The 24430-nt window shown below is 41.0% G+C and overlaps 1 protein-coding gene and 1 long non-coding RNA gene across 5 annotated transcripts in view; one reads left to right on the forward strand and one right to left on the reverse strand.

Annotated features, from left to right (window-relative positions):
• The window catches only part of GRB10 (growth factor receptor bound protein 10), a 149086-nt gene that overhangs the window by 94600 nt on the left and 30056 nt on the right, over positions 1 to 24430 (reverse strand). For all 4 annotated transcript variants that reach the window (XM_040586472.1, XM_040586469.1, XM_040586471.1 and 1 more), the window contains exon 2: positions 15842 to 15939. In XM_040586472.1, the coding sequence (XP_040442406.1) occupies positions 15842 to 15892 (51 nt within the window). In that variant the 5' untranslated portion in view covers positions 15893 to 15939. The remainder of the gene's footprint in view (positions 1 to 15841; positions 15940 to 24430) is intronic.
• LOC121084677 lies at positions 11946 to 14991 on the forward strand. The gene is made up of 2 exons (XR_005826839.1): positions 11946 to 11985; positions 12438 to 14991. It is a non-coding gene; the product is annotated as an uncharacterized LOC121084677 (long non-coding RNA).

Genomic DNA, 24430 nt, shown 5'->3' on the forward strand with positions numbered 1-24430 from the left:
CCTGAGAAAGTGTCTTCAAAATTATTTTCTTTCAGCATGCACTAAAAAAACCCCAAATCTTCACATGTTCTTACTGGGGAAGTTGTAACACACAGAAAGAAAGTACAGGATATTTGATCTTTTTCAACACACTGCCCTCTCCATGCTTAGACCTGTGAAATGTAAGGTAGCTCGTCTGTTCTACTTGGCATCAAAACTACTAGAGCTCCAGTTATAGCAGTGCTGCTGGCCAGCTGCTTCCAAGAACACTGGCTTTGGGAGTCAGGTTTTGACAGCACCCTTGCACCAAGCGGATGGGAGACGTTCTGTGAACCGCCTCGGACAGTTTGTCCCAGTGCAGGCTAATGATGCCCTGCATTAACCTTGGAAGGCTCAGTGCTTGAAAAGATGACCTGGTGGACTCTGGGATCTGGCACTGCAGCAACTCGTTCATGTGTCTCAGGGCGAGGCAGGAGGTATAGAAGGGACAATGCTACCTAGGTTTCAGGAACAACTATTTCCTTACAAGTGAATTCTCTTCAAGAATAGATATTCAAATATCTGCACTTTGAGAAGCAGTAACCACAGCCAGATAAATTACATTTGTGTGTATGCGCCCTTACAACTAGGCAGCTCTGAAAACTCGAGGACTGATGAAACTCTATCAAAGGAATGAAAGCAGCATGAAACAGAGCAAAGGAATTTGACTCATCTGAATGTGGGTCTGCTTTCTTAAAGACAATAGTGTCATACCCTTTTGTCTTCTTGATGATTCCGGTTCAAACTGACAGTTTGAACAGGCTGATGGGTGAAGATGATTCTTCACAGCCCTCAACAGAAATGATAAAATGATAAACCTCCTGTGGGGCAAAAGCCACTGTGCTCACACAGTCCATTAAAATTCATCGGACACCAGCAAGCAAAGTGCCTCTCAGGTTGCTAATGGAACTATTCTTCAGATCTTCAAACTGAAAGTCTGATGAATTTTGAGTGTCATGTTGGACAATGTCATACAAGACTACTTTGCTATCCTTACTTGCTTCAACTATCAGCAATATTGACCTTATCTCTCTACTTTCTAGCCACTTTCCTCAATTGCTGCAATTTAGGGTGTACTTGATACCCCTCCCCTCCTTCCCTGAAGGGTGATCCTTGGCACTATATAAGTAATTAACTAGGTCTAGAAATGGCTATCCCATCTGATCAAACCTATGATCCTAATTATATCAACCACACACCTTTCTGCTTAGATAAAGAACCATTTACCTGTTACATGGTGCAATCTGCCCCAGAACTAATTGCCCACCTCAGACAAGGACGTCTGTAGTTCGGGTGACTTGTTTTCAGTTAGATACAGAGCGAACTCTTTACACATCTCCAGAACATCAAGCCTTACCAAAATTAAGATATTTAAGAATCTCAGATATGAGGTAAAGATTTATACACCACAGCTGACAGCTCTGTAACCTATTAAAAAAAAAAACCCAAACCATCATATCAGAAATCAGACACGTCTCTGAAGCACAACAGTTACGCCTTTTTATGATCAGCAACTCAGCACCAGATCTTGTATTGGAATAGATCGTTGTGCTCTCCCCAACCAAACCACAGGGCCCCATTCTCTCAGAGCAAATCAGTAACATAATTTATGCAAAGATAATAATGGAGTGTAAGAAACAGTGTACAATATATGGGTACTTAAAAAACATAGGCCTTTTGTACTGCTTACAATGCAGTAATAGTTTACTTTGCAAGCCCTCAGAAAAAAACAAACAAACAAACCAAACCACCGACTATTACCAATAAACCAAGATACCTCTATTTCTGCATTTCCTCCTTTAATCACATTTGACTTTCATTTGACCTTCATAGTTTTAAGAAAGTCACATCACCGCACCTTTCACACTGATGTTCAAAAGTTTTTAAAAAACAACAAACCGACAAAAAAAATCATCCTCAAAAGTGATGCTCTGTTATGACTTCATAAAGTCACTGCCCCCAAGTATTAGCAACAGTTGGACAATATTTCTAATACAAACTATGGTGCAGTGCTGCCTACGTACAAACTGTCAGTTCACAACAGTTGGATAGAAAACAAAACAAAAATTAAGCTAAGACTAACAACAGGGGTTATCCTGGATATTTCAGTGTGCCAGTGTCTCATACCCATTTCTCAAAATTAAAGAAGCTTGCAGTATTTTCTACAACTTCAGAGGCCTTACCAGAATATGAAAAAGAAGTAACTAGTATGACTGCTTGGATTTTACTACAGTCAAAGGTAGTTTTTAGCCTACTTCTCTGAGTCTTCTGGATACTTTATCTATTCCTGTCTGATTTTCTAGGCAAAATATGAAATGTGCTTAGTTGCTACACTTGTTCCAGTATTAATAAACATACATGTTTTTATTTATCTATCTAAATGTAGAGACTGCCATGTTTTCCCCTCCTTGAGGAAAGTGAGCTAATTGCAGGTAGCTCTACCAGCTATCCTGCATCAAGACAGCTTTATCGGAAAATCTTTATTGACTTAACATTCTCTAAAGGAAGAAATTTGCAAAAGTTCAGTAATTTGCATTTAAACAGTAACAGATTACATGTAAAGTTGCAAGCTGTCCCAGGAAAGCCCAATACAAAGTGTAAATCTTCAGTTTTTGCACAAACTGGCACTCAGAAAAAAAACCTGCTTGCTAAAATCAAGCACATCAACCACCTCTTCTTGCTTGGAAGGTTTTGGTTTTGTTTTGTTTTATAACTAGTTGTTCACAGCATAAGCGTGTCAAGTGACCACTTATTTTGTACAACTTCTCCCCACTTCTTGCTAATGCCTACTGGATACATCCAGCAAAGTTACCCACAGCATGTCAGAACACACACTCTAACACTTCAAGGTGGTTAGCAGCAGCAGCTGCTTTAATTCTGCACAAATCCTCTGAATGCTGGCTACATTAAGGCCTCAACAGATCAAAGTTTTCCTAACTGCCAGTGCGCTACTGGAGGAATGTCTGGTGTGCCAAAAATTGCTAAGGTATCGCATGAAACAAAACAAGCAAACAACCCCAAACAAGACCTGCCCTGGTACAGGGTCTCCAAATAGGGAGAGATTTCAACAGGGACGGTAAAGCTGGTCAGCCAGATGAAAAGTTCAAGAAATTCCACAGTTGCAATACTGCCATGTGCACAACCTTTGAACATACTGGCTTTAGCAATGCTGAACCACTACAGCTACTAACCACGAGAATGTTTCTGCAAATGGATTTCTACTCTTCATTCCAAGGAAGACACGATGCAATCAGATGAGCCGCTGTTCAATCAGTATTAAAGTGGCTTAGAGAACACTTTTCTCTCTTCCCTGAAACTGCAGCTGAAGATGGCGGGCAAGGGCGGAGGGGAAATATGACTTGCTTACTTTGCAGTTCAAGGGGCTAGAAGCTTGCACATGAGCAGCTACCACGCTTCAGCTGAGATGGTGTTCAACTCCAGAGTTCAGGGTGGTACCTTTTACAGCACAATCGGTATTTATTATACTACTTCCTCTAGTTTTGAGCTATTATTTCTAACCCAAAAATGTAGATCTGTGAAATAAGGATAGTGGAAAAGATTCCTGCTGAGATTAAAGTCAAACCAGAGATAAAAAATAAAAATAAAAAAAAAATCATAGGATAAGGAAGAAAAAACTTTGAACTAGGCTTTGGCAGCAAGCTGTGGGCAAGAAGAACAAGCCACCTTCTGGATACAGTTGAACTTAAGACCATTACATCTAACTAAAACAACAAAATTAACTGTAGCAAATTACTTGGGAGTTCATTAGCACACCACCACGATATTGATAGCATGTGTGTAATCTTGCATCCTAATAACACATGTTATTGTGCCAATATCCCTGTTCCAGAAGATGCTAGTGGGTCAGTCAATGAGAAGTTTCTGGTCTTGTGGGTTTGAGTTTATTTTAATCTCCAGGGCAAGTCATGCTCTAAAAGATACGCTGTCACAAAACTATTTTTCCAACCTGCTCTCATCCAGCATAGCAGTTATGGTTTGTGACTTAAACCATCCAGCCAATTCATGTTCAACAGCCAGCAGCTTGTTATAATTTTGAGGACATAAAGGACTCCAGAAAAAACAAGATTGCAAGAGATGTGTTTTTCAGAACATCTTTAGCTCACTTGGTTAACCATTTGTTCATGTCAGGGGGAAAATAAATATATATATATTTCATGCAGAAATTTCATCAGCACAAATATAGGAAGGCATTCTTCCCATCAAACTTACAACACACTGCCTTATACTTCTGTAGGGTCAGAAGCAGAGAAAAGGGGCACTCTAAGGTCTTAACTCACATTCAGAGAACAGGCTCTGCAAGTGCCTCCAGCTACAGAAGGCTTAAGGTCACTACCTCAAATGCTGGCATCAGTATTTGGTTTGAAAAAGTCTGAGTCTGTGATTTATTTTTTTTTTATTCCTTTTTAAATTCATAACATCAATTGAGCATGCACACATGGGCAGATAAACATGCTGTAAGCTGCTTTAATAAATGGCTATCTGTTACATTCAGGAGGTGATCGAACACATGAAGTGATCTAACAAGTACGAATAACAAAAGACACTGAAGAACGTATATGTAACATATGATCCTAGAGTTACCTTCTGCAGAAATTTTTCCAACGGTGGTCATGGCACAGTAACCACCGCAAGCACTCCTGACTTGCCAAGCAGTTCCTGATTCCTGGCTTTTCAGAGAAGAATGAGCCCAAGAGAAGGGCTCTGGAAGAAGAAGGATATGCAGAGGGAGAACAGGGCAAAAGCATACAGAAGGACTGTGCAGGACTAAACGGCTTCAATCAACCAGGTGGCAGGAGACCCAGAGCCAGTAGAAGATGATTAGGAAAGAAAGCCCACGGAGGTGGATGTCACAGGTACAGTCACTGCCTCCTGACACCATCACTGCCATCCTCCAGAAAGAGGCAGTATCTCCTTCACAGAAGGCCAAAATGTCTTCTCTCAAGCTCCCCCAAGCACTACTTTGCACCAGCCTGCACACAACCACTCAAGGAAATCCTGGACAGCTCAGGTCCCCGCCAGAGGGGTAGAGGAGATAGAAAACCCAACTGAAAGGAAAAGGAGATGCTAGCCTTGCCAGGCTAGGCACAGTCTCTTCGCAATCAATAAAACAGTTCATGCATTTCAAGGCTTGTGTCAGCCCTTACTTCATGACCTGCACCGCCTCTTCACGCATAGGCACGAGGAGGGGGGGCCAGCATCTCCTCTGCAAGGCCCCCCAGTCCCCAGTGGAGAGGAAAGGTGAACATCTGGCCAGGACTCCTAGTGTCTCATGCCCATCCCCACCAAATGACTTGGAGCTATGGGCACTTATGGCCAAAGGACAGCAGCACCAGTCAGACCTGAGGGTGGAAGCTCACAAGCCACTTAATGAGGAGGGAGCTTCTCCACACTGTCCCAGGGATAGTTCTAGGGAGATATGGCTGGCAGTAGGTCCTCGGAAAAGGCAATATGGGAGACAGCCCGCTTGGACATAAACCTTAGGAGAGAGAGAAAACACCAGAAAAGGCAGGAGGGTGCCATGACAGGAGACTGGGTATCAACAGCTTGGCTGGGAAGCCACAAAGGACAGACGTGGGCCAGGAGATACCTAGGCTACTGGCTAGCACCCCTCGGTCCTTCTTTGCCTCTGTCACACTGTCAAGTCCCTCATTTTCCACCTCTATGCTTGTTTCCAAAAGAGGCACCCATCTTCTTGGAGAAAGTGACAACTCAAGAGTACCTGCCTTGACAAACAAGTCAATTTTTGTAGCCAGGTGCACAGGATGGGGAAGAACTGGAGACAAATCAACTACACTTTTCTAACCCACTCACAAGCAAATAGTGCAGCTGCAGCCAGCACTGGACACTACAAAGATTTCTGGAGTGGGCTGAAGATAACTTCATGTTGCAAGTGACTGGTGAGCTAACCAGGGAAGCGTTCTGCCTCACCAAACAGCTAGCAAAACCAGCTCATGGACAAAGAAGAACCATTTGGGGAGGTAGAGGTTGATGGCAGCCTGACGCCATGCTGAGATGAAGGTAACAAGCGTAAGCTAAGGGAGCAAGACTACTAGAAGAATTACGGTCCTGGACTGCAGAAAGCAGATTTTTGGATTGCTCGAGGATGTGCTTGCCAGATTCCCATGGGAGACTACTCTGAAGGACCGGGGGCCCAGGATAACAAGCTGATCTCCCAGGTCAGCCTCCTCAAAGCTCAAGAATGGTCCATTTTGGCATGCAGAAAGTCACTGTGGAATAGCAAAAAGCCAGGATGAATGGACAAGCAACTCCTGCCTGAGCTCAAATGCTGAAATGTAGAGAAGGTTGAAGCAGGAAAAGATTATGCAGAAAGAATATAGAGATACTTCCCAAGCAGAAGAGCTGGAACAAGTAAAGGACGCCAAGAAAAAACAAGGAATGCTTCTACAGGTAAGCAAGGGCAAATGGATGGCAAATAGTCTACCCAGTGCTCAGTTGTGTACAAGACCCAGCAGCTGAGGTCACAAAAGATCAATGATTTCTTTGCCTCAGTTTTTTCTAGTAAAGTTTATCCTCGCATCTCCCAGTTCTTTGAGCACAGTGTCAGCATCTGGGGGACTGAACCATTACTCACAGAAAAGGAAGGTTATGGATCACACACTAACTGGACCAAGTCCCTGAGACCAGATGGGATGCATTAGAAGGCGCTAAGGAAGCTGGCCAATATCACTACAAGGTTACTCCCTCTTATCTTCAAAAAATAAATCACTGATCAGAGGAGGTTCCTGATGACTGCAGAGGCAGAAACCACATTCATCTTCAAAACGGGCAAGGATGAGGTATGAGGAACCAGAAGCTGGTCAGCCTTGCCCAGTTTTTTGCAAGATTATGGAGCGAGTCCTTCTGAAGTCGTTACCAGGCACATGAAAGACAAAAAAACTATTGGCACATCTATGCTGGCTGTTCCAAAGAACAAGTCATACCTGACATTTCAGCTCACAATTTTATAACATTTCTATTAAGGTTCTTCTCCCTTAAGAAACCAAAACACACAGGTCATTGTGCTTAGCTTTTGATGTCTTCATACTGTTGCACATGCTAGGTTCTTCAAACATACAGCTAAAATTTTATTGGACGATCTTAAAGGGATTTTAGAGTATCTAATTATTTTCCCTTGAAAACTAGGCACCCCATTTGTACTCCCCACAGCTCAAAGCAATCTGCCTCAGATACAGCTGAAGACTATAGAAAAGTTAACTGCAAACTTGAGAAGGATCTACTGCAACAGTATAAAATCAATCAAAAATACTTCTTTGCCTCCACTGAGGTATCAATTTTGCACAAACTCTTGTGAGCTGAAATAATGGTCTGTCACTCTCCTACACTAATAGCCTCAAGAACTTCTGCAAGAAAGGTGCCAACACCACTTTGTCAGAAACCCCCTCCTGAACTATGTAGAAGTATTCAGTATTCTGGGGAACTTGCCAGCATGACAGTATTTACTGTATGACTAATATGCATTAATGAAGCACAAATGGACAACTATTTACTTGTGCTAATAACCAAAGTGCTTTATTAGAGCTAAGGCCTCTAGCATGAAGGATTGCCAGGTTCCCCCACTTGCCAAAATTATGTCAAAAAATGGAGCCAGCATGTAAGACATCAAGAGCTACAGCCAGTGCGTAGTAGAGTCTTAAGTCATTGTTTAACATTCAGCTTGCAAAGAACAAGCATGCTCCAAAACCACTGGCTGTTTCCGAGGGCTTGTCTTTTCATTGTACAGGCCAGAATTTCAAATATGCACACTAGTCTTACCAGTACACAAGCCAAGGCTATCTTAAAACAGCAGTAAAGCCTGAAAGCTTTGCTGGGCATTTGTGTCCTACCTTTGATTGCTTGTTGTTCTTTCAAAACCAGAAAGAAAAACACTGTATCTTAATGCCTCAGATTAAAATATCAATACTATCTAGAATAAAAGGCCATTAAAACCAATAATCTGGCCCTTTCTACATGAAGGATTCCTGAAAGCTGATCAATTTGGTATAATTCCACCCTGAAAAAGCAAAGCCAATCCCTCAAGAACAAAGTCCTTGTCCCATACCACACTCTCCATCTTACATCTCCACAAAGGGAATGCACCTGCGATGCTAGGAATGAAAGATACACCTGAAAAGTGGCAAAATTTTGTGGGAACCTAGGGAGAAGTTTTCGGATTTTTTTTTTTTTTGTATCATTGTATCAGAAACTGAAAGAAAAATTCTTAAGAGGATGCAAAAGAAGCAGTGAAGGTCCTTTTCAGTCATAGCTAGTACTTGTTGGACAAGGCCAGGTTCAATGGGGCTTTCAGCAACCTGGTTTAGCGGAAGATGTCCCTGCCCACAGCAGTGGGGTTGGAACTAGATGAGCGTTAAGGTTCCTTCCAACCCAAACCCTTCTATGGTTCTATCCCCAACTTTACAAACTGCTGAAGCTATGGTGAGTTTAGGCTATACATTCTTGTTTGAATAAGCAGCTGCAGTTCAGGACTCAGCTGCAGCATTACAACTAGATGGTCTGCAAACGTATAAACAAAATGACCCCTGCCATGAGACATCACACTAACAATAAAGTTTGAAAACTGTACCCACAGTTTACTTCTAGAAACAGAAAAATTCTCCTCTCAGAGCTGATTACACTTAAACAAATTCATGCAGAATCACAGGATTTTGGTTGTGGTGTGGTTGTTTGGGTCCCTCCCCCCCCTCTTTTTTTTTTTTAAAAAAAAGAAGATATCATCAGTGCTTATGAAATACTGTCCGCCCTTTGATCAAATAGTCTCCCTCTAGACTGTGTAACGCAAGAAAATCTACTGGGCACTTCTACCAAGGTCTGCATCTGGATGTAGTTCTTGGAAATACTTAAGTATGAAACAACATTACATCTCTGGCCTTTTCCAAGGATAGAAAAGGCCTGTCCTGAGCCAACTGGCATGGACAGCAACACCAAGAATTATCTCAGCCACAGCACTTTCTTGAAAAGTGACAGCTCTAAACGTACAGGAATCCTATCTAAACAAAACTTCTCCAGTTTTTATTATTTACTCATATGTAGAGCACAGAACATCTGTAGGAGGAAGGTTCATGAAACACACACATACCCCAAACTATCAGTAATATAATTCCAGTTGACTATAACAAAGCAAATTTGAAAAAAAAACAACCCACAAAAACCTTGCACTCTTGTATTTCAAGTTTCTGTTCTCTTATATTTACACAGACATCTGAAGTATGAAGCTGTCTTAGGACTGGTACATCAACTTCTCTTAAGCGAGAGCTGTTACTAACGCGAAAACACTTAGACTGGTAGTTCTCCAAAATAACCAGTTGGTAAACAGCTTGTTAAATATTTACTCATTTGGAAAAGATCCCATTCATAAGAAAAAAAAATTACAGGATTTAGCTTGGTGCTATAGTCTGCTAAACTGATTTCTACCATTACTTCAAAATGGTCTCATGAAGTTTCGTGAGAAAACACCAGAATATGGTCTGTTTTTATCAACGTGGGTGGTTTTACAATCTGGAAGTGGCATTTTAATGTTGCACACAAGTCAGAACCTGAAGAGATCTGCTGCTTTTGATTTTCACAGGATCGCTGAATGACTGAGGTTGGAAGGCACCTCTGGAAGTCACCTAGTCCACCCTCCAGCTCAAACAGGACCACGTACAGCTAGTTGCCTAGCACAGTGTCCAGATTGCACTGGAGTATCTCCAAGGATGAAGATTTCACCTCTGGGCAACCTGTGCCAGCGCTCACCGTGAGGGTGACAGAGTGAAAGTGTTGCCTCTTGTTCAGAGGGAACCTCCTGTGTTGCAGTTTGTGCCTGCTGCCTCTGGTCCTGCCACTGGGCACCACTGAAAAGAGCCTGGATCTGTCCTCTTTGCACCCTCCCTTCAGGTACTTCTATACATTCATAAGATTCCCCTTCAGCTTTGTTTTAAATAAAACTGTAAACTGTAGATTTAAACATGTATGAAAAACAGAGCTAAATCAAGAGACAAATTTATGAGACTGCTTGTATATAATGACATAGTAAGATTAAAAGATAGGTTCAAGAATTGAGCATGAAACCATTAATTGGAAGATGCAAAATTAAACTTCTTTAAATTTCCTCACTTGATTTGAAATACATATATTGTTTCCTCAATGGTAGCAGTAAATGGTATGGTTGACCATTAGGGTGCTTTGAGTCTTTTTTTTCCCTTATGGGTTACAAAATCTTATAATTCAAAAATGTGGACCTAGCCACTTGAAATGTCTTGCTTGCATTCACCTTCAAAAACACTTCATGTTTTGCCAGTGAACTTGTGTGTGAATTAGAATACAAAAGTAGAAATGCAAACAGTAAAGTACAATCTTTCAGTTGGAATTGTAGAAAGGTAAACTGGTACAGCAAAAAAGACAATTGATGGGTTTTTCTTGTAAGAAGGGAAACTAATCAACTGTATAAAAGCTTAGTGTGAGATACAAATTTCTTTGACATTTTGCTTCATATACAATATTCTGATGATATGTAACAGTGAGGGCAAATGCACTTCCAATGGCCTCTTAAAGAGGTAAGCACCACACTTCTACTTCAATGCTAGTGAAAATAACTGCTTTTGGTACAATTTTTTAAACAGATTTTTCCCAAGAAAAAGAGAGAGAGGCTAGAAATCCAGATCCAGTTGCTCTTCAACAAGAACTACCAAGCAGCATCAACTCTATCTGTAAAAAACATTTGCAGTCTGCACTCAGGGAGACAGATTTCATAACTTCATATTGGAGGCAACATGACTTGCAAAAATATTCACTAATGTTCTCACTGCTTTGTACTTCATGTCTGCTGCAGTCCGTCAACCCTCTACACCACATACATGTAAACTGTTAAAACAAGAGCATCATCAACAAAATATCTGTTGACTGACACCATATTTCACAAATCTGATGACTTTCTGCATTGGCAGTAGCAACATTTCAGCTTCCTTTCTTCGTACAATATGTAGAAGAATGACGCAATGCAATAATGCCTCTGGTGCTTTTTCACTCAGCTGTGCCCAAGGACTGAAAGCTTGCTTTCACACTCTGGTCCTTCCATATTGCTCCGTTACAATGAAGAACTCCAAACTCTGGGCCAAATCCTACACAAGCAGTATCCTTGTGCATTTAAACCTACTGAGAATAAATCATGCTGCCATTTATTTTGATTCTTAAAAATCATGTATCGGGATTCTGTGTGGCAAGGTTTGGGTAGTGGGAGGCTGCAGACACGGCTTCTGTGAGAAGATGCCAGTTTCCCCCACATCCAAGAGACACAGTGCCGGCCAGCTCTAGGACAGACCCACCACTGGCCATGGCCATCAGTGACAGTCGTAGCACTTTTCTGATAACATTTAAGAAGGGGGGAAAAAAACCCGCACAACTGCATTGGAGAGAGAAGTAAGACTGTTTGAGAGCAACAGCCCTGCAGACAGACACCCAGGTCAGTGCAGAAGGAGGGCAGGAGGTGCTCCAGGCACTAGAACAGAGATTCCCCTGCAGCCTGGGGTGAAGACCATGGTGAGGGAGGCTGTCACTCCTCAGCCATGGTGGAGCAGATATCCACCTGCAGCCCATGGAAGGCTCCACACTGCAGCAGGTGAATGTCTGAAGGACACTGTGACCCCTTGGGAAGCCCACACTGGAGCAGGCTCCTGGCAGGACCTGTGGACTGAGGAGCCCAGGCTGGAGCAGGTTTCCTGTTAGGACTTGTGACCCTGCAGGGGACCCACGCTGGAGCAGCTTGTGAAGAACTGCAGCCCGTGGGAAGGACTCACACTGAGAAGTTCATTGGGGACTGTCTCCCATGGGAGGGACCCCACGCTGGAGCAGGGGAAGAGTGTGAGGACCCTCCCCCTGAGGAGGATGGAACGGCAGAGACAGCGTGTGATGGACTGACCACAGCTCCATTCCCTGTCCCCCTGCGCTGCTGGGGTAAGGAGGTGGAGAAATCAGGAGTGAAGTTGAGCCTGGGAAGAAGGGAGGGGTGGGGGGAAGGTCTCTTAAGATTTATTTTTCTTTCTCAATACCCTACTTTGATTTGATCAGCCATAAACTAATTTCCCCAAGTCATGTCTGTTTTGCCCATAATGGCAATTGGTAATCTCCCGGTCCTTATCTCAACCCAGGAGCCTTTCCTTATATTTTCCCTCCCCTGTCCAGCTGAGGAGGTGAGCAATAGTGGCTTCAGTGAGCATCTGGCATCCCAGCCAGGGTCAAGATCTCCATAGCCTTTACAAAGAACTGTCAATAGCTAAGTGAATGAAGGTTTTCAAACAGTGTCAGACAGAAAATGAGAGCTGAAACATAGGCCCTTCCCACATAGGTTTTCAGTCTACTTGGACAGAAATTCTGCAATTTTTTTTTTTCATGCTGTGTTTTTTTAGGGCAAAAGACATTTTATTCACCCAAACACGGACAGCAGCATGTATACCTATATTAACACTGAATATAACAGACTTAACTCTGCCACTTGGGAATTGAACAAAGTCACATGGCAGGCATCCAGATTTCACAGGGATGAGGACTACAGCATCCTCCAAGGTAACTCTGAATTAAGAGATATAAGCTTTTTTTTTCTCCCTGCCAAAACAGAAACTCTCCCTAACCACCCAATCAAAGCAAACAACCCTTGAAAGTATAAAAAGTAAGTCTCCCAAAAACCTACACTCACCAAGATGAAGCACCTCAGTATACCACGGACTTGGACCAGGCTACCTCCAAAGGTGTCTTCTAATTTACTGTATCATTTTACGGAAAACAAGGATGCCATATGAAAACCTGGAGAATCTGTGCCTAGCTGTTCTTCCAGCTGAAGGCAAAAAACCATGGGACCCTTGTAGTAACAGCAGTACATCATCTTCAGATCCACAAATCTGACATCATTAAAGGAAGCTTTTATTATAGTAGCTAGCCTCTAACTCATTAATTCTTAGGTATTTACTTCCCTACTCCTGAAGTGCACAATGCTTCTGAAGTATGATGTGCAGTATTCTGCTCTCATCTCATCAAGAGGATTGTTGCAATCCTGAAATCCACAGCTCTGTACACACAGAAGAAAACAATTTCTATTTTCTCCCTGTTTCGTGACCAAGTGCTTTTAGTGCATTTTATGCCAAGTTAGATGAGTATGATGTGAACATGTCCTTTCGCTAGTAAGAATTCAGCTCTCTGAAAACAAACTCTATTAATTATTAAAGTCATGTCTGTATCTTGGTTATAAGAAAATAAATGGAAGGCAGAAAATAGAAGATGAAGAGAACACTCCTGCATGCCCAGAATTTTATATTCAGAAACTGAGAAAAAAAAACATTACTTATGTCAGTGAGACTTTCACAATTCATGCATCAAAGGGTTAAAGAACTAAAACTTCCCCAGGAGTTCAAATCACTGCGCATAAATATTGTTGTGACTACAGATTGCAAAAGAACGGAAACACAGTAAATCATCCCATTTTTTCTGAGAAATTCTGGGACTATGTTCTGAATTTCCAGGAACAGAAGACAAACACTGCCAATTCTCACTGCCGGATTTTTATTGAAGAGTTTGAGAATTTGGAAAGGGCTCCTGAAAGCCACTAAAAGGTAGTATCAATTTTTTTCCACAAAGCTAGAGATTGTTTCTGGGAGAATACACTCAGTGTAACTGGCTTATGTGCTAACTTCAGAGAAAGTTAAAAAAAAAAAAAGAAGGGGGGGGGCACAAAAAAAAAAGCTCTTAAACAAGACCCAAAACCTTCTGAAAGCAGTAAATGTGCCAAACAAAGAGCCCAGTAAGAAAGTCAGAGATCTATACTTGCCTGTCTCCCCAAAAACACAAAAAGGAAGGGTAGAGTGGTTGGCAGCAAGGCACCCTAAAGGATATTCTGTAGCGTGTATTCACTTATCCACTTTTGCTGTCTGCTTTGAACATAATCCCAGTCTCCAACACGTCAATTTATTCTAAACACTGAAGTTACAGCATTAAGGTCCCAACCCTGGGGACTCTGGAGGAATGTTCTCTATAGCCTTCCATTCATATTAGTGTCAGAAAGTGTACTGAAAAAATAGAATACGTCTTCACACTCTAATCTAGAGCATATTTAGTTTAACCTTCTTTCAGCCCTTTACCAACACAATACTGGCACTGTAGCCAAATTTGAAAGACAAGCTGATGAAAGCTTCTAAGTCAGATTTAGTAGGGGTGGAAAAACAGATGTTCAGGGTTTTTTTTAATGTGAACTTCACTTCTGACAGAAGGCACAGTAGTTGTGAATGGGCTTCCAAAGCTAGTCTTTAAACCAGTTACAAGCACTCAGGATAGTTAACACACAGTAAGCTACAACGAAAAATAACCAATATGGTGGGAAAGTGACTCCCTGTTAAGTCACCCATGTTGCTTTAACACTTCTAGTCTGTTGACTACAGGTTTTGGAAGAGCAAGGGGAAGTACCACAGAAAATTCACATTCTTACTGCCTATGAACCACTAAAGACACTATTTTAATGAAAAAGTTTGACATCCAGTGAAGAAATTGCAGCTCAAAAATGACTGCCTACAATCTCAAGTTTCTTTTACATAGCTTTCCACTCCCCCAGCTTTGCATCATGACTCAGATGATGCTCTAAATAAATTGGAAGCATAATTTCACAGTGCATCAAAATTACGAAGTCCAGGCACATCTATTCACATATTCTTTTAAAATCATAGATCCAAGTATAGTAACAGATTTTCAGGACACCCGGTTTCTCAAAGTCCATTCTATTTTTATAGCTGCAAAAGCAGTTATAAAGGAACTGTTATGTTTTTCCTGTTATCAGGAAAAGCATTCAGGTACATTCAACTGACAGCCCAGCATATACTAACATTAGTCTTTTAACTCATTTGAAGTTTCCTGTTGGTGAAAAAATCCTAAATTGTCATGTTATAAAACAGATGTATAAATCCTATAAATGTTTGCTGGGGATCTTGTTGTTGGTTTTGTTTGGTCTTCTGCTTGTCTTTCAGATAAGTAGCATGACTGTAGTAATCACTACCAGTAATGTTTCTCTTGGGAAAAAGAGAAAAAGATTTCAATGTCACATGATACTCTGTTTAATTATTTGTGTGGGCAGGGCCCAAAATCATAGCTGAATCCTGAGAGTGGTAAGCATACTACAAACAAGAGAAAAAACAGCAAAAAACAGGCCATCTCCAAAACAACAAATTTGCAGTTCCATAAAAAAATAAAAAGCATATATTATGCCTACCACAGCTGTGTGGGGAAAAAAAAAAAGAGAAATTCTAAGTGCATTTTTGCCTAGCACCTTTGAATTGAGCTAAGGGTTGGGTTTTTTTAATATATTCTTTGTAATATGCCATATTGGCTGCTTAGCTACAGCCTAACAACTTGACAAACATAGGATCTAACCAAGTATAAGAAATCTGCCTTTGTTCCTATAAATATAGCATTCAGCAAACATTGATAATTTTTGGTGCAAGACATTTCAATGGCATCACAGCTTGCGCCCTGCCCCGCCCCCCCCCCCCTTTTTTTTTTTTTTAAGAAAAGGTGCATTCTCCCAAATATGAACTGGCTATTTTGAGGACAGATATCAAGTCTTAATCAGTATATAATAGTGACCCAATTTTTTCAGCGGCAGGTCTTGAATACAGGATGGTAGCCGAGGCTCTGTTCCCAAACATTAGCAAAACCCAGAGAATTGCCAGACAGCTATTAGCAGTTTGATGAAAAGTTTGAATGCACAGTCAATCATGGGCACACAGCAATATGATGCTACAAGCTGACAGGAACATGCAGTTTTGTAACTTACTATCCGATAAGGAAGATGTAAAAAGGAGTCTGGGCAGCCAGCTAAAGCCATTTGTTCCTTCAAATTTTCTTCAAATTACATCTACTGCTTCACAGGACCTGTGGAGTACAAACAAACTGTCAGAAACCATACTGAAGACATTTCATCAATTTATTATTGAAAACAGTTGGAGGGGGAAGACAGAGAAGAACAAGAGGAGGTGACAAGGATTTGTATCAGTTTCGAGTAGCAAATCTGCACATTTGCTGTCTGTAGCCTAGAAAACACATTCAACCTGATATTTCATTCAAAACCCCAACTCTCAGGCTGGATGGCCCCTTCTTTATTTCCACAGTCCAGGTAAAAAAGAAAGCATCTCTTCACACCTGGACTCTTACCATTTGAAGATTGGCTCTCACCAACTGAGGCTATGTTTTCAACTGAGGAAAGCAAACACTGAAATCTGGGAGTTAATTAAGATGACAACCATTTGTCAGAGAATCATTTGGGTTGGAAAAGATGCATAATATCATAGAGATCATTATGCAGCATTAGCTTTCAATGCTAGTTACACAGCAACTTTTTTTCCCTTTACCCTTTCACGCCTGTCTTTTCTCTCGTGGCTTTATTTTCACCCAATGTATCAAATAGGGCACCCCATGCAAATCTGCATTTGCATGTCTTGCATCTCCTCTTCTGAGTGATTATTAGCAGCAACTTTGCAAAGCAAGTGGTGTTTCTTTTAAGCATCGCTTCTGTGATCAGGCAGAGCATGAAAAGAAATCTACTGCAAGCGTATTTAGAGCTGCGTATGACTAAAGAACTAAAAATTACAAAAGGCAGTATTCAGCCAACGTCAAGAAAGTGATTTTAAATGCTGCTTCATAACAAAAGAATCAAACCTAAACAAAAACAAACACACACACACACACATATATATAAATATGAAGCACTATTTCCTGGGACCAGCATTTCTCCCAACCAATGGCATACTACAGGGATATCACCAACTAAATAAGACAAATGATGCCCCCTCCAAGCAGATTAAAAAAAAAAAAATAATAAAAAAGGTGACTGAGTACAGAGCAGACTGCAAAGCAGAGCCAGAACTTTTACTCCTACCACAAGCGAGCTCCTGTCTTGTTCAATGTTAATTATCAATTATGTATTCTAAACAAAAGCCAGAGTTTTAAACAGGCTACCCACTGCTCTCTAGTAGGCATGAACTGTCACCAAATCAAAGCTCCTGCAAGATTTATGGAACAGTTAAGTCATGGACAAGGGTGAAAGACATCTTGGAAAAACTGCTCCCAGAGGAGCTGCAGCCTATGGTCTGCATAAACGTGCACTCATTGAGGAAGCTTTATTTTATCTAGTTCCAGGGTAAGTTTGGCTGAGGTACTGTAGATAGCCTCCTCCTCTATCAGAAAGGCAGGCAAACTCCTGGGAGCTTCTTTCCAGGAAGGAGTTAACTGGGCTCCTGCAGTTTTCCTGAGGTAGCATCTTTCTGGGATCAATTCATATAGCCAATTACTTTGGGAGGAAACTGGTTTTGGCAATAGCAAATTTGAAAATCTAGTTAACCCAATATGCATAAATCAAGTTGTTTATTCTAGATACTTTTTTTTCCACAGCATTTACTTAAGTTTAAAACCAAAATCTTAAAACATTCACATGGGGGGTGGGGGAAGACCACTTCAAACGTCTGAGACTGTGGGCATGACACCCAACTTGTACCGTTAGTCTTTAAACATATATACAGTGGTCTACAGCCATCTAACTCCCACTTCACACCTAGAAATCTGCAGTCAAGATTTTAAGACAGATCTGAAGATTTCAAGATTTCATTTGCAGGGCAAGGTCTGCACCATCCACCCAGTTTGTCCTAGGAGAATTAAGCACAGATTTATGGAAACCTCTTTTATCTTGGCTGATGGGGAGGAGGGGGGGGGCTTCTCTCTTTAGGGAGTACAGTATAGAAGTTCTGAAGTTGGTACAATGCATCAGGAACAAAGAGAACCATATTAGCAGCATGTAAACCCACCAAGATTAAAGAAAGTTTAGGTAAAGGGAAAAGAGCCTTAGATTGCAACAGTTTTATGTTTATTACCGCTTTAGTATTTTAGAGAACAGGAAAAGGTACAACCACTGTGAATTTAACCGCAGGTTATTTAGGACTGAATATCAAAATACTGGTCTTTCTCTCTACATTTCAGCAAAAAGCACCAATTCACTTATAGTAAGATAGATTAAATATGTCCCTAAACAATACCAGACCAATTTGTCTACTCTAGGGCGTGCTGCAGTTTATGCACAGCCCCATTACACCAGTGGAAGATCGTAAATTACCTCAAACAACAGTTGGAGTCAAGACTGCATAATTTATCAAGACCCATTTGCTTCACTGCTACATTCTTGAGTATTCATCTGTTAACACCGCAGAAACAGAGGAAAGCAATAATCTCTAGATGATATCATTCCTGGTCAGTCACACATTAACACTGATTTAAGATCGCATCTCTTTTGTCTGTCTAAAAGTAGTTTATCAAAGTAGTCCTAACCCAGGAATACAAAAGGCCTTTGCTCACCTTTAAGATCTAAGGCCTTGTTGTAGCACATCGAGTAATAAATTTTATAGGGACAGAACTCTATACCAACTCATGTGTTCAGCAGATAAAAATTGGGATTTAAAAAGTAAATAATCAACTTTTTCTTTTAAACATGATCTTTAGCATGTCACTTCCCTTCAGAGACCATAACTGCACACAGCCTTACATGTTCCTTCCATGCAAATACCTCTTCCCAATTTGTGCTGTTTAAGTGCCAAGTTACCGCCCTTTTCCTAAAACACCTTGAGACAGGGGAGGGAAACTCCAAAGGACAGTAACTAGAAAACAAGCTAGGTAGTCAGTCACAGTTAACAAAACTCAGGACATTGTGGTGAGAACAACTGCTGTGCAGCATCGAGCCAGGCAGCCTGTGCACATTCAAAACCAAGTGACTTCATGTGCTTTTATTGGCTTAAAAGGTCTTCCTCGGATAGAGTCGCTGGAAGACAGTCACAATAAACCAAGTTTCAAGGGTCTTAAGACTAGTTTTTGATATGATGTTCTCTAGCCTAAAGAACAGTCCATTGTGAGGCACAGCTTCGACAGCTAGGCCTCAAAAGTGTTTAGATGATGTGAGCTGGTTTAACTAAGATTGATATTCATTCCCACATGGAACACGTTGCGGGTACGCACCCTGGAGATTACTGCTGCTCTGAATGAGTTGTTTTAGTCACAATCAAATTACCTACCTAACCAGTAGATTACGTTATCTATTAACTGCAAATTAAGCCTGTCACCAGGTATGCTTTTTGATTTATCACTTGCTCTCTGCATATTCCCAGCAGAGGAAACGGTATCTCACCCAGCACTCTGGAAGCACACACAGCCTACGCACCTACAGATACTGCAGTAGGAAGATGGCAGGGGTATGGTCACTCTGCCAATTCAGGAAGTTTTCCAGGTTCTACATGTGCCATCTGTCAAAGTCTTTAAATTCAAGAGAAAAATAATTTTTCAAACGCTATCGCTTGCAGATTAGTTAGGAACAGGAGGAGGAGAAAAAAAATAAAATATTTTAACCTGGCAGAGTTGCAAGACGAGCTCCAGAGCTCTTGAAAACTGGGAGTTATGCTCTTTTATGAAAGGTAACTTAGATTTATTGAATACTATTATCTTTCAAGTCCTGGGTGTTTCACTATTTTACTTCTGTAATGTTCTGCTTTCTGTAACTGAACTACTGTGGAAGGGGGAGGGGAAAAAAGCTCCAATACAGTCTTACATTTTCACCTACCTGAGGATCTTTCTCCAAGACCTCAGATTTAACATACAGGTTAAAAATCTTTCCCTTACTTTTATGTATCTTTTACTCTCAGACATTCAGTGTCACCACTTCATTTCTCCCCACACTACAGCATGAGGCTTAGCAGACCAAACCTAGATTTCTATAAGAAATCAGAACAAAGTCTTGAAACAGCTGAGTTCATACAATATTATTCTGCAAGTCACCTTCAGAAGACTGTCTGGGTCAACTCCGCTCGACTTAAAATTTAACATCTTGAAGAGCCAGGGAAAAAAAAAGACCCTGTCTTGTCGGTCCACACAAAGAGCAAGTTGCAAGATCCCAACTTTCCACCCACCTGGCTCCAGACTCCTAGATGCTATGAATTAGTAGAGAAAGTGTTCTGTTTTCTTCTGCAGACCTATACATCTATCTCACTAAAGCATGGTTTCAAGATAAAGTAGTTAAATGGATGCATCTAGTAATCCTCTACACCAACACAGGTCACAAGGACACATACACTTATATACTGTCTTACTAGTCTACTCCTATTGCCATAGTTACAATGGAAATAGGATTTGGATACAAATAGCAGAAGGCATGTCAAGTGAATTTTCTGCAGTTGAAAGACCTGACAGCTAACTGTCCCCACCTGTGTTTAAACTGCGTGACTCAGATGTGCTTTGCCATGCAAGGACAAGACCCACACAACTTCTCACAAGAAGGAATCCTGACCGCATGGGCTGGAAAGAAAGTGCCACCAGATCACCTAGCTAGCTGGACCAAGGAGACTAGATTTTAAAGCACCCTTGGCAGCACACACGTTTGCCACCAGACTCCACCACAGCTTTAGCAATCATTACATAGAAGGAATTCTAAAGCAATCTCCCCTCTTTTGGTGGTCATTTCAGGTAGCCACCATGCCAGTTTACAAGGCTGAGGATGCCCTTGGTGATACAAGGTGATAATTTAGTCAGCAGGACTCAAAGGTTCATTAGTGTAGGCTGCCAAATGAATACAACCAAAAGACTCTGACTTCAAACCAATACTGGCAGCTTCCTGCACAAGAGAAAACACAGCATTCATTCCTCTGTTAGGCACTGATGAGGACTGGATTCATCATCACAAACCTCCTATTGTCCATTTCCCCATTTTACTCATTTCAAACACATGCTTGCCTCTCCAGCTCTGAATGCCCCTCCCCACATCCAAAGTCTCCAGTTTTGCCATGCTGAAAACTAGTACTTGGGCAACTTCCCTTCAAACAAGTTCTTTTGCCTCTAAAACACCTTCCCAAACACTCTAGAATGCCATCACTCTTCAACTGCAGGAGGTTCAATGACATGATCGTTGACATCCTGATGGCCTAATGAGATTAGCAGCAGGTAATATTTAAGAATACTTGCAGATTTCCCAACTTCTTCCCACATCCCTTGCACAAGCTGGTATGTGCGCTCACATTTTGATACACATATGTACCCAAAAGGCATTTGCAAGTCTCTGATATAGAGCAACTGCCTAACTAGAGTAATACTTCAAACATCTTTGAAAACAAAGCATTGTTCTAGTTAGAATTTCAAGTGAGTGTTGCGCACTAAAATGAAAAGCACTTTCAAAATATAAATCATCAATCAAAAGCACTTCAGTTACGTCCAAACACTCCCACGATTCCATACTAAAAAATCTGGTCTTATAAAAAAAGAGAATATAATTCTCTTTGCCATTCTTAATTGCAAAGCTGTTAGTCTAAATATTACACCTTGTAAAGGAAGCCATTTGCCATTGTAATTTTGCCAAAAAGTGAAGAATCTTGGCAACAGTAATTCAGGCTTTTGAAAGCCAAAACAGATACATACTTCGGAAGAAGCACAGAAGAGCTGATGCCATCCCACTTCAAGTCTTGCCAAATAAAATTAAATAAAATATATGCAGTTCAGCATTTTTTGGTTTCCTGAAGCTGCCTAAAATTCTGAAAAGGCCCTTCAATCAAGACTCATAGCCTGTGAATACACGTTCACCTCCCGACAGGGCAGCTTCACTGACAATAAGGATAAAGTTCTGGGAGAAAAATAGTTATTTTGCACCTGCCCCACTTAAGTAATGATTTTTTCCCCTTGTCCCTGAAGGAAGCATTCCACCTTAAGACACAAACCTACAATGAACTTTGGAAATATTTATGAAACTCTGCAGTTTCACTATCTCCCTTGATAACTGAAAATTCTCTTCTGCCTTTTAATAGCTAAATCTGTAACTGAAGCAGGAACTTTGACAACTAAACCAACTGTACCCAAGTCTAAATAAAAGGTTAGACAGAAACTACGTAGTATATATTAGACAATCCCATCAGCAAGCCACATGCAGAAGCAGGGCAGGTCCACAAGACACATGACTGCGATAAGAGACACATAGTAAGGCAGTCCAAGAACAACTTCAGCTGAAAATGCCATGACTCATGGTCTCTAATTTTATGTATACACTTCCTCACTATATTCATTGCTTCCAGAGAACCAAAAAATACTGCCTCTGTCCTCTGTGTTATCATTCTCTTGCTTTCCCCCCGATCTAGTCATATTTCTCATCATAAAGAGTCCAAGGTTTTGCAATCTTGAGAAGCAGTCTAAATAATTATTTCCTTCTGTTATTTTAGGCTTTCATTATCCAACCTGAAGACTTAGAGCGAAGCTGTACAACAGTTAAGATTATTGAATAGCTTGTTACTGCCAAGAACAGGACAGACATCCCACTCTCTTCATCAGCTTCTGCTCTGCTTTCTTTCTCCACTTCCTCCCAGCAACTTCATGGCACTCCCTCCTTCTCACATAATTAATGTGTTAATTAACTCATTTTTGGTTTGATGGGTTAGTTTTCTGCTAAGGAAACAAGTGTAGTAAACTTAGGTCTGACAAGCAGCTCAGCTGGCACAATGTGAATGGGAGGAGAGCATGAGCAAGAGGGGAAGGGAACAGGATCACCCCTTCCAGTGGCAACAAACTACTACATTGGCCAAGGCAACCTGTGAACTTTCATTTTCTTTGTTTACCGCCATTAGGAGCTGGCAAACCTTTACTGCTGCATGTCAGTGAGAATTACTGCTTTCCAGGCATCTCACAGAAGATAAATATTTGGGTAAGTCTCCAAACAAAATATAAAGTTGCATTTTCTAGAAGGCATTTGCTTTCCCCTTGTAGTACAGACTCAACTAAAATTCACTTTCATTAAATACTCACCAAAACATTGTTTTTTGCACCCAACAAACTAACAAGCCTTTATGTTTTCAACCTGCCACTGGTTTGAATGGTCCTTCCCCCTGCACTGGGCTGGGAATTGAAAGCCAATGGCTCTAAACTCTCAATCCAGAGACTAAACTACACACAAGACATTTTTCTATTTAACTCCTATACAAATAGAGCAAGTTCATCAGCCTCTGAACAATGCATTTTTGTTGAACAAAGTCAGATTGTTACAGATCTCGGCTGAAACCACAGCTTAATCTACATGCCTATCCCTAAGCATTACTGGAAAGATGTACCCGACTCACTCAACGTCACTGAGGTGACAAGACAGCAGGATGCTCCCCACAGCTGGAACTTTTACAGCCTCCTGACAACAAAAGCTAGGAGAGCAAACAGTTGAACATATATACACAGGTGTGATGGGGGGCTCTCAAATTCATACATTAGCAGTCTACAGCACCTATACTCTGTTCCCAGCTTCTGTTCCCTCATTTCTCTGCAATCATTGTGGAAGAAATTCTTCCAGAGCATGCAGAAGCCTTTGCTCCCCTTCTGAGAGATGCAAAAGGCAAAGACAGACATATATATAAAAGGAACTAAGATCAAAAGGTAATCTTTTATCGCATGACCCACTGATCAGTTTTTCAAGTCTGTTTCATCCAAATGACCCATCATTACAGTTATCCACTGCCCATTTCCCTTTGCTTGGATGCTTTGTACAAGGAAGTTTCCTGCTCAGTTAAGATTTTTGCAGGGGGTTCAGCAGAGCTTCTCACAGAACCTGCTGTTTTTTGTAACACAGTACTGGTTACAAAAGCACTGACATAAGACTAACCTCAAAACTAAAACCCATGCTATACGCAAATATCTATCAATACCATCCAGAATCCTCCTTAGGGCTCTCCTGCCCTTCAAAGTTTTCAGGTGGGTTAAGGTACTTTTCCTGAATTTAAAAAAAAACCAAAAACCAAAAAACACATCATCGTGGACCAAGGACATTAGACAGGTTTTTCATTTTGATGATTTACAGGGTTTAATACCAATAGTTAACACAGTGTCTAAGATTATCAAAAGCTTTTATTTAGACAGCAAGATTCATGTTTTCAAAGCAAACCAATTGGCAAAGGCTTTTACAGTTACCTATAATTTATGTTGGTGAATAAGTACTAGTTTATTTACATTGTCTAATACCATATAAGTGGTTGAAGCTAGAAGGCAAGTTTAGACAGTTCAAACAGCAGGCTACTCACTAAGGTGGTATCTTTTTGAGATACTGTAAGAGGTACACTTATGTGCACAGGTTATCCTCAATATACCTCTTGTTCACATACTTAGAACACTCAAAAGAAAGCTTTTCTGCTTAGCCTCTGAAAAAATTATGTGCTATGAGCAGAGATGCATCCCCAATATCAGTAGTATGTTAATTCACCCTCCAAAGAATTTTGCAGCGTATGTTCCCAAATACAGTTTATTCTGAAGAACTCAACTGTTCAAACAATTAAGACACCACAAATCGGCTGCAACGCAACAAAGGAGTAAGTAAGAGTTG

Source organism: Falco naumanni, chromosome 3 (assembly GCF_017639655.2).
Source record: "Falco naumanni isolate bFalNau1 chromosome 3, bFalNau1.pat, whole genome shotgun sequence".
Lineage (NCBI taxonomy): Eukaryota > Metazoa > Chordata > Aves > Falconiformes > Falconidae > Falco > Falco naumanni.